We start from the raw sequence: 11,663 nt of genomic DNA on the forward strand, positions 1-11,663 counted from the left end.
TGTGGTCTTTCAAATGCAAAAGTTAGAGTGGACATGGTTGTATGCACATGGACTAAATAGCAAGGCATGTTTCAAAAAACTAAAAACAAATAAGCAACAACAACAACAAAAAGATTTGAAGAAGATGTGGATGAAGAAAAGGAATAGGAAGATGAAATGTTCTGAGGGAAGAAGATGCACTGAGAGGAGGGAGGGTGTGAGCAGCATCCCACCCTGCAGTGGCTCCTCCACCCTGCTTCCTGGCTGCAGCTGCTCCTGGCCCCCATCTGCTCATGGCAATCTGAGGAGCGTTGAAGGGCCTCCCAAGTCCCCTCCTCCATTCCTCACCATGCCTTGATGCCCCCATCAGCATCTCCAACCTTTGAGTTAGCACTGGCTCCACTGACTCCTCCACCAAGCAGGTAGCATTAATGTCAGGATTTTAGATCTGCAATGTATCTAGCTTTGAACAGTTTTGGAACTTTCTAAAATGAAGTATTACCAAACGGGATAAGTAGTTTTTCAGGTTTGGTGCTCTTCCAACTGTTTATGTAGTTGCCTTCATTCCTCTTTAAGAGAATCCAGACAAAGCCTAAATGTCAGCAGACCTGGCCTTTAAGAGATAGTAGCCAGCAAAGCCAGTAAGCCAGACAATGAAATACCCAGGCCCTCAGGTACCAGAATACTCATGGCATTCTCTCTGTCTCTCTGTCTCTCTGTCTCTCTGTCTCTGTCTCTCTTTCTCTGTCTCTCTCTGTCTCTCTCTCACACACACACACACATACACACACACAAACAAATCTTTCTTAAAAATAAAACTAAAAGTGCTTATAAACTGCTTTGTTCACCACATGTTTAATAAATGTGTGCTATTTTAAATATTTTTATTTTAGGTGTATAAGTGTATTGCCTGCATATAGGCAGGCCCACCTGTGTCGTGCAGTGCTTTCAGATGTCAAAAGAGGACATTGGATCCCCTGGAACTGGAGTTATGGATGGTTATTAGCTGCTATGTGGGTACTGGGAACCAAACCCAGGTCCTCTGCAAGAGCAGTCAGTGCTCTTAACCGCTAAGCCATCTCTCCAGCCCCATGTGTGCTATTTTGTATGAACATGAATTCCTACATACATTTCTAAAATTCATACAAAAAGACATATTTCTGAGGCTCCCCCTCCCCAAAGACTTTTTTCCATTTTGCTAATAGTGAGTGATTGCTTCTCAGCCTTTTGGCTAAGATCACGTGATAATAGCAAGCCTGTCCTGTGAGAGAGTGGAGCTACCAGAACTGTCATACAGCCAATGGGAATGTCACATAGAAAGTCACATTGAACAGCAGTGTAATGATTTCTGATGAATTTTCCACACTTGCCTTCAAGCTAGCCATCACAGTTCCAGTTACAAAAGAGAAATGAAAGGGCTCAGCTTGGTGGGGCATGCCTTTAATCCCAGCACTCAGGAGGCAGAGGCCGACAGATCTCTGAATCTGCGGCCATTGTGGTCTATATAGCAAGTTCCAGGATAGTCAGAGCTGCATATGAGAGCCCATCACAAAAACAAAAAACGAAAGAGAGAGAGGGTGAGAGAGTGAGAGAGGGCAAGAGAGAAATGGAAGCTTACATTCACACAAAGAACATTCATAGCAACTTTATTCATAATAGCCAAACACTGGGAAAGGTCCAGCTGTTCATCAACAGGTCAAGGAACAAATTTTGAACACTTTTTTTCAGTGGAATGCTTCTCAGTATCAAGAGGAGATGAATGACTGACAGACAGGACAACACAGATGAATCTCAATACCATGATGCCAGAGGGAAGAAGCCAATGCAAAAGGCTGTGGCTGTGGATTTCCATCATTAGCACAGTCTGGAAACAGCAAAACAGATGAGACACTGTGGGGGCTGGGGGTGGGAGGACTTGCTATAACAAAGCCCTGCATCTGCCTCTTTTAAAAAATCTCATGTGGGGGCTGGAGAGATGGCTCAGGGGTTAAAAGCACTGACAGCTCTTGCAGAGGACCTGGGTTCAATTCCCAGCATCCACATGGCAGCTAACAACCAGCCATAACTCCACTTCCAGGGGATCCAAGACCTTCTTCTGACCTCTGTGGGCATTGCATGACACGGACACATTTACATGCAGGCAATACACTCACACACATAAAATAAAAATAATAATTTTTTAAAATTCATGTGTATATGTGTCTTCATATGTGTGCAGGTACATGTGTGTGTGCAGGGCTGCTTGTATGTGTGTGCATTTGGAGTCCAGAAGACAACCTCAGGTATCACCCTCAGGAACACCATTCACCTCCTTGTTACCCAGGTCTCTCACTGACCTGGAGCTCACTGATTAGGCTGTGACAGCTAACCAATGATCCCCCTGTCTCTGCCTGCCCAGACTGGAATTACAGGTATGTAGCACACCATGCCAGCTCTTCTTATGATTGCTGGGGGTGGAATTTAGGTCCTAATACTTGTGAGGCAAGTTTTACCAACTAAGCCATCTCCCCAGCCCATCATCTCAATCATGGCTATAGATACATGGCTGAATAGAAACAAAATTCATAGAACTGTACAACTTAAAGGGTAAATTATACCTTAACAAACCTGACATTAAAAGCCATGAAGCTAGGAACCTAGGAAAAGAGGAAACCTAGCAAGGGGGACAATGGAAGGATATTTTTTGTTTGATCAACCACATCTATAGTGCTTGAATTTTTTTTTCCAATGCTGGAGATCCAACCCAGGGCCTTGTAAATGTAGGCAAGCACACTATCACTGCCCTGCTTGAAACTTTGTAATGAATATATAATTTCTGTAATTGACAATTCCACTTCAGTTTTCAATAATAAGAATGTTATTTCTCTTGAAAGAGTGTCATGAGATCCAAATGGAATCACATGAGAAAGCTTAGCAATGCATTCTTTTTTTTTTTTTTTCCTCTCTCTCTCTCTCTTTTGGTCTTTTTGAGACAGGGTCTCCTGTAGCCCCAGCTAACCTGGAACTCACTATGCAGACCAAACTGGCCTTGAACTCACAGAGATCTGCACAAATGTGGAGAGCTTCCTCTCATCATGAACCTCCTCTACCCTCCACTTTCTTGCCCTGCCAATGACCCACACAGTAAGTGACAAGGTACAGAGGTCAAGGGGCTTCCACTGACAGTGACAGCCATGACTTACCTCTGTGACAAAAAGTGTGCGAGGGTCAATGATGTCCAAGAAGTGCCTGAAGCGGCCGTAGAAGGACGTCTGGGGAAGGAGGGAAGAGGAGAGAAGGTCAGCAGCTGTACACAAGCTCAACACGCTGGAGGCCCCACACACAGTGTGATCTTAGAACTGTGGCTCTCCCAGTCCCCAAGACTCTTCCTGTCAGTGATAGAGGCCACTGAGGCCTCAGTGCTCAGGGACTGGAGGGCAACTATGCCTGGGCTGGGAGCTTCCTAAAATCAACTCAGAGAGACCATTAAAATGCATCATGGAGCTGGGTATGATGGTGCACACCTTTAATCCCAACACTTGGGAGGCAGAGGCAGGTGAATTTCTGTGAGTTCAAGGATAGCCTGGTCTATACAGTGAGTTTCATTCCAGCTGGGGCTATAGGGAGACCCTGTCTCAAAAAAGACCAAAACAAAACAACAACAACAAAAAGATGCATCATGGATAGGGCTGGAGCAATGGCTCAGTAGTTAATAGTGCTTGTTTTTCTTCCAGAGGACCCAAGTTCAGTTCCTAGTATTGATGTTGGGCAGCTCACACTTGCCTGTAACTCCAGCTCCAGGGAATCTGACACCCTCTTCTAGGCTCTGAAGGCACCTGCATTCACATGTGTGTACACAGACCCACATTCAGACACACACATACACACATGATTAAAATACAAAAGTAAATCTTAAAAAAAAAAAAAAAAACCTTCCTCCCGGTGTCCCCATCTTTCTCCCTCACCCCCATTGTGCTGAGATCTATTCTAGGCCCTTGAGAAGACCCAAGAATCCCTGGGCACATGGGCACATTCCCCACAGAGGAACTCTAGAGCCAGGGCAAGTCTTTCCTGTCCCTCCCAGGCCCCTCTCCAAGGTCCTGCCCTGCTTCCAGAGGGAAGCTCCCCACAAAGACCAAGCATGGCAGCCCTGACAGCCTCAGACCCTCCCTCAACTCATTGTCTTGTTGCTACTGTGAGGTTCAGGATGAAGGGCAAGCTCCACCCTCCCACCCTCAAGTCTTACTCAAGAACAGGGCCCTGGAAAAGGAGAGCTTTGTGTTAAGCAGGCCACAGGCATTGGAGCACAATGAAAGGAAACCAAGCAACGGGGCTGCTGGGCCTTCTGCCTGGGGACAAAGCCAGCTGGGCAATGCTGGAGCTGAAGGGGAGAAGAGAGGGTGCCGGCTCAGGGATGAAGGAGCAAGCTGCAAGCACTGGGGGCTCATGCCTCACTGCACTCTGGGCTTGGCCCCAAAGTCCTCCCTGGAGCTCCACAGCTTTCCAAGCACAGATCTCTGCACAATGAAGGGAACAGAAGCCCTGACCACCACCCAACCCCCACCCAATTACCATGGCTGGCACAACACCCTGCACTCAACTCCTGCCCTTTCCTTTCCCAGTAAAACCCTGCAATAGGCCCCAAGACATTTCAAAGTTCCCATGTATACCAAGCCTACCCCATTTCCGTTTCTCTGCCTACCCCCTGCATAAGACAGCCTCTCCATCACAACTTACATCTACTCCAGGTACAGAGCGGAGACTAGATTAAGCTTCAGCACCATTCCTAACTCAAACAAGTGCTTTCCTAACCTCTCAAAACCCAAATAGCTAGAACTAGTTTCCACTTAAGATATATATACATACATGGGATTGGAGAGATGGCTCAATGGTTAAGAACTCCTACTGCTCTTGCAGAGGACACAAGTTTGGTACCTAGTATCTACATCAGGCCCCTCACAACCACCTATAACTCCAGTTCCAAGAGATCCAATGCCCTCTTCTGGCCTCTATGCATACCAACACACTCATATGCATAAAAACACACAGACACATAATTAAAAATAATAAAAATAAATCTAAAAAAATACATACATGATGCTCATTTATACTGTGGTACTGTGATCCTGGTAAATTTTCACTTGTAAGAATTTAGTCTAAGAAAACAAGCAGAATGTTTAGGGATGTGGTCAGAGCACACACCTGCTGTACTGTTCACAAAGGTGGATGGTTAGCAAGAGTGAACGTTACACAGCCAGGTAAACTTGTGTTTTCAGGCAACCGTTATGATAGAAAAACACTTATGATTTTATAAAATGTGTGCCAGCAATGAGATTCTAACTTAATAAGCAGAGACAGAAAATGAATTTTTTTGTGGTACTAGGGATTGAATCCAGAGCCTCATGCATGCTAGGCAAGTACTCTACCAACTAAGCTACAGCCCCAGCCCAATAGGTAGATTCTAAAAGATGAACAAAAAGATCAGATAAAATTCAGACCCTAAAAGGACCAGGGTTCCCCCGCAAAAAAGTGGCTGGTTTCAGGGCTAGGGCAGGGAAGGGGTAAGATGAAACTGGTACATTTTGTGACTGGAGAAAGCGATGAAGTTGTCCAGCCCTCAAAGTGAATGAGAGTGGTAACAGGACCACTAAGGGGCAAATGACACAGTATGCTGCAGGACATGACACTGGCTGCTCGTGCAGAGGATAACTCCAGTTCCAGGGGATATGACACTGTCTTCTGATCTCTGTGGGTACTGCATGACACAGATGCACTTACATACATACAGGCAATACACTCATATACAAAATAAATAAATAAATAAAATTTAAAAAGAGAGAAAGACAAAGAATGAGACAGAAAGAGGAAGGGAGGGAGGGATGGAGGGGAGAGAAACAGCTCATTCACTGCACTGATTCAGAATTGGATGCCAGATTAGAGGGGAAGTTCTTTCAAAGGCATTATTGAAACATGGCAAAACTGAAATACAGACTATAGATCAACTTTTTAAAATACTGCATTGAGTCTGGAAAGATGGCTCAATGATTAAGAGCGCATACTGCTTTTGCAAAGGACCCAAGGACCCAAGTTCAATTCCCAGCACCCGCTACAGGCAGCTCACAATTGCCTGTAACTCTAGCGAGAGGAGGAACCAGTGCCTCTGGCCTCCTGGCACCTGCACTCATATGTACATACCTCCACATAGATGTACACACATACATATAATTAATAGGTCAGCCTGGTCTACATAGTGAGTTCCAGGACAGCTGGAGCTATAGGGAGACATGCAGGGTTTCCCCATTCAAACTCCTTTAAATTTTAATTTTTTGCCAGATGTTGTTGGTGCATACCTTTAATCACAGCATTTGGGAGGCAGAGGTAAGCAGATCTCCATGAGACTGAGCCAGCCTGGTCTACATAGTGAGTTCTAGGTCAGCTGGGACTATAGGAAAAACTGTCTCAAAAACAAACAAACAAACAACAATAATAATAATAAATCTTAAAATACTTTATTCATGCTAAATTGCCTGAGTATGGTAACCATACAATGCTTATGAAGAGTCCTTGTTCATAGGAGATATTCACTGAAATATTATGGAATGAATGTATGTAACCTAGTTTCAAGTAGCTGAAGTAAAAAGAAATACATAAAAGTACAGGGCAGCCCCAAAACCCGATAATGCAGGTGCTACTGTTTACTTTCTTACAGACTGAAGATGTTCTTAACAATGCCATGTACATTTGCTGTTTCCAGATGTTCTGTAAGGCAAAATGACTTAGATCTGCCAATCAAGAAGTGTGCATGGGAACTAGGGATGGAGCATGCACAAAGCCCAGGGTCTGATCCTCAGTGTTGTAAAAAAAAAAAATCAGAGTAGGTTAGGGCTGAGGACATAGCTCAGTGGTAGAGTACTTGCCTACCATGGGAGAGGCACTACAAAAAGAAACTAGAACACAGTGAAGTTCCCAGTCATCCTCTATCCGAGAAAATGGGGTTTCTTGGGGCTCAGCAGCTAAAGCACTTTCCCTGCACGAATGCTGGGTGGGCATGGCAGACCAACTGTAACTCCAGGCTCAGAAGCTATAGGGATGACTTATAAAAAATGGACATAATCTAGACTAATGACTTTTAATTAACCCCAGCAAAACCATGAGCTCTTGTGTCTTGTGACCTGGGCACCTGATCTTGTTTCCTTGGCAACCTCAATTTGGTACTGCACTCAAAAAGATAATAAATAGTTTTGGGTATGCTTGAGAATTAACATATCAAATCACTGAAATGCAGAACACCTATCTCCACTGCACACAGTGAAGCCTGAGAAGGACATGTGACCTTGGGTGAGTGAGATATTCTAGAACTAGGAATGAAAAGACAGAATGGTCTGTTAAGATACACATGGAGCCAAACTTATACTTCCCCTATTGAAGCTGGAGAAATCATTTAGAATAAAATCATGAGTGGGGCCTGTCTCAAGGTCATGGTTTCAGAAACAGAGTTCCATCAGCACCGTTCCAGGAGACAGTTATAAAAGATACCGGGAAAACAAGTGTCCTCTGAATTCAGGCACACTCTTAAAAACTAAATTTAAGAGTCAGGCGTTTTTTCAGATAATTGTAATTTTGGCATAGTAATGCCACAAGAAGGCAGAGACAAGGGATCCCTAGCAAGACTAGCCATATCAACCAAATCTGGATTTGATTGAGAGACCCTGCCTCAATGAATACAGTGGAAAGAGGGACTGGAGAGATGGCTCAGTGGTGAAGAGCATTGGCTACTCTTGTTGAGGACCCGGGTTTGAACCCCAGAACCTACATGGTGGCTAACAGCTGTCTGTGACTCTAGTACCAGGAGATCTGATGTCATCTTCTGACCTTCGTGGGCATTGTACAACATGGGTACACTTACACACATGCAGGCAAAACACTCATTTGCATAAATAAAATAATAAAAAATAGCCAGGTGTGGTGGCACACGCCTTTAATCCCAGCACTCGGGAGGCAGAGGCAGGCAGATCTCTGTGAGTTCAAGGCCAGTCTGGTCTACATAGTGAGTTCCAGGCCAGCTGGAACTACAGGGATACCCTGTTTCAAAAATAATAATGATGATGATATTATTATTATTATTATTATTATTATTATATTATTATAAAAGGTGGAAGAGTGACCGAGGATGATTCCCAACATCAACCTGGAGCCTCCACATGCAGGCTCACATGCATGCACAAGCACCCACATGCACATAAAAACATGCCTACACACACACACACACACACACACACACACACACACAGAGGAAACAATGGGGAAAAAGGATAGGGTTTCTAAACTAAGAGAGGATCCTGCAGAATCTTCTCTATTGAAGTGAGTCCTTTTCAGGAATATAATCAGTATTGATATTTTATTGTTGATTTCAGCCTCACTAGAAACAGTGTTACCCAATCCTGTCAAAGAAACATTGTTCCCTTACAGAAATACGGTTTTATCTGTCTGTCCCTATTTGCTTCTTGAGTGTCAGGCAAGGTTTTTATTTTCTCCATCTGAGTTCATTTTTATTTCCTCAACAGTTTAAAATATGTAGTCATCCCCCACTACCACCCCAATTCAGCCCCATCTTTACTCAATCACACAGCACATTTTTTTTTTCTCTTTCCCTTTTCTGTTACTGGAAGAATGAGTCAGCCAAAAGATTCCTTCCTTTTTCCTTCACAAGCAAGGTGAGTCAGCTCACTGTCAGCAGGGGCCCAAGTTACAGCTTCAAGCTGCCCTAGCCCCAGGTGCAGGCCAGTAAAGGCCTGAGAAGACCTGCTGGTCTCTGAAACCACCCTCTAACACACCCTTCTTTGGGAATTCCTTGTTTAAGGTCTGCACAAGGTCAAGGAAGTATTAGGAATGACCCTCCTCTAAGCCTGTATACTCCAAAGCAGAAAGACTAGGGAGGCTAGCATCCTCAGCCTTTCTGCACCCTAAATCACCTGGGACTTCATAGGCAGGCCAGATCCCTGGAATTCTAACTGCATTGGTCTGAGGTGGGCTTCAGACACTAACTAGTATCTGTTCAAATACCTGCCCAGTGGCTGTGGAGAAATGGCTCAGAGAATGCATACTATGGGGCTGGAGAGATAGCTCAGCAGTTAAGAGCACTGGCTATTCTTGCAGAGGACCTGGGTTTGATTCCCAACACCAACATGGTAGTTAATGACTGCCCATAACTCCAGTTCCAGGGGATCTGACACCTTCTTCTGACCTCCACAGGCATTGTACAACACAGGCGCACTTACACATGCAGGCAATACGCTCATATACATAAAATAAAAATAATAAATAAATTTTTAAAAAAAAAGAATGCATACTATTCTCACAGAGGACCTGAGTTCAGGTCCCAGCACACTGGGCAGCTCACAACCACCTGTAACTCCAGCTCACATGCAAGCACAGGCATATATACATAAAGTAAAACAAATCTTTTCATTTTTTTGCTTTATTTTACTTTTATGTTATATGTGTATTGCATGCATATATGCACATACAATGTATTTCCTGCATGTGTGTAAGTGCACCCATGCCATGCAATACCTGTGGAGGACAGACAGAAGAGAGCATAAGGTCCTCTGAAACTGGAGTTACGGACAGTTTTTAGCCACCCTGTGGGTGCTGGGAATTAAACTCGGGTCCTCTGCAAGAACAGCCAGTGCTCTTAACCGCTGAGCCATTTCTCCAACCCAAAACAAATCTTTTTCAAAAAAGATACTTGCCCAAGCGTTTTATGGAGGTGCTGAATCCCCTCCACGGCAAAAACTCCAACAGCTACCCTGGGCAACAGTCACTGTCTAGTTCATGCAAAGTAAATGATGAAAACACAAAATGGACTGCAAAGGGCTAGGTTAGGTTTCTAGAACTTTATCTCAAGCAAACTATGTGAGTCACAGCCTCACAGCCTCACAACCCAGCCCACAGCAACCTCTCAATCTTTGATGTTAGGGGTGCATTTTACTATTCAGAGGCTCTCTGAACCCCTGAGGGAACCGGTTCCTGCTCAGAAGTTAGCCTAGGTCCATCTCAGAGCCCAGCACACACACAGAGCAGGTTCCTACCCCCAGCCATCTGAGCAGGAAAGAGATTTCTGAAGGAGCCAGGAAACTAAAAAGTCAACAGATTAACTGCTATTTCTGCATCCACTGAAGCACAAACAGGAAGAGGTCTGTATGTTTGTTTCCTGTCCTGAGAGCCCAACTTGTCCAATCAGTGTCTGGGTCTGAAGGTTAGAAAAGAATAAGTTCAGGAGAGGAGAGAGCTAAAGTAGAAAGGAACATCACAGAAGATGAGGCAGAAAGAATGCAAGAGCAGGAGGATGGGGAGGAGAGCTGTGAGAGGCCATCTCCTGGAGAAGATATGGCTATTGCAGTCATGAACTCACAGCAGCTGTGGTTATCTAAGCAAGACCTGCCCATGATCAAGACAGTCAAAATTCCAACATGGGTGAAAGAGGGACTCACAAGGCCTCATCCAAAGCTGAGGAGCTTTTGGCAGTTGATGGCTGCTGAGGGAGAGCCAATTTCTTCAAGTGTGTGGCCACTGGTAAGTTACCTATGCTCCAGTGGAACATCCCACATCCATGTATATGCTAGCAGCATTAACTGGACTCTGTGAATTATTTTTTTTTAAAATAAACATGTTGCCAGGTGTGGTGGCGCACGCCTTTAATCCCAGCACTTGGGAGGCAGAGGCAGGCGGATCTCTGTGAGTTCAAGGCCAGCCTGGTCTACAAAGTGAGTTCCAGGACAGTTGGGGCTACAGGGAGACCCTGTCTCAAAAAGACCAAAAAACAAAAAAACAAAACATGCTATACTAAGTGAAGTAACAGACTCAGAAAAAAAGACGACTTAAGTTCTCCCTCATACGTGGATCCTAGCACCAAATCCTTATAAGTATGTATTCAGACACAACTACAGGAACCAGGATAATGAAAAGGAACCAGGGAGGTAACAGAAAAGAAAGAATCTAAAAGAGAAGAACAGTAGAAAACAGGTGCTAACAATGTAGATATGGATAAAAATAGGGTTATTTTAAAGGGGGGGGGCAGGTTATACAAAGAACCTAAAAGGTTCTTTAGGTTTTCCCTAAAGGGAAAGAAGGAGCTCAAGAGAGGTGGGACCATAGGAGAAGGGTATTATTAAGGGAGAAATGGGAAAAACGGGGGCACCTTAAATGGGGAAACCATGGTGGAAGGGTTAGACAATATGAGAGATAAATAATGCCTAGTTTTAGAAAACCAGAGGGAACCATATTAGGCCAACAACCTACTGACAAATTATACATACAACCAGATCAAAGAATGTAATTTATGTCTAGGCAAGGTTTATCTGAGAGCGTCTGGTCTTTGCCCAAGCTCTGCCTACATGGCACTTGGTAACTAAAAGTACCAGACTGGTAGAACTAACCTTTATGGATGTTTAACAGCCATACTATGATGCCTATACTAATTTGGGTAGAGGGACATAAAGGACAGTTTTTGCTCCTTTCCCTCCTAGGTCGACTAAGTTCCACAGGACTATGAGCATCTCTCAAAATGTCCTGTAACTGTGGTGAGTCACCTGTCCTCTTGATCAAGGAGGCCGTGGAGACCTCACCAGATGGATCTGAACCAGTGTCCAGTCTACAAAGAAGAGGGTCAACACAGAGGAAACATTTCCTCCATGCTTCCAAGC

The 11,663-nt window shown here is 44.4% G+C and overlaps 1 protein-coding gene across 7 annotated transcripts in view; it reads right to left on the reverse strand.

The window, feature by feature from the left end:
- The window catches only part of Sfxn5 (sideroflexin 5), a 142,240-nt gene that overhangs the window by 124,181 nt on the left and 6,396 nt on the right, over positions 1–11,663 (reverse strand). For all 7 annotated transcript variants that reach the window (XM_008824713.2, XM_008824717.2, XM_029559416.1 and 4 more), the window contains exon 2: positions 3,162–3,230. In XM_008824713.2, coding sequence (XP_008822935.1) covers positions 3,162–3,230 — 69 coding nt within the window. The remainder of the gene's footprint in view (positions 1–3,161; positions 3,231–11,663) is intronic.

This window comes from Nannospalax galili, unplaced genomic scaffold, assembly GCF_000622305.1.
Source record: "Nannospalax galili isolate Female #2095 unplaced genomic scaffold, S.galili_v1.0 scaffold389, whole genome shotgun sequence".
NCBI classification, from domain to species: domain Eukaryota; kingdom Metazoa; phylum Chordata; class Mammalia; order Rodentia; family Spalacidae; genus Nannospalax; species Nannospalax galili.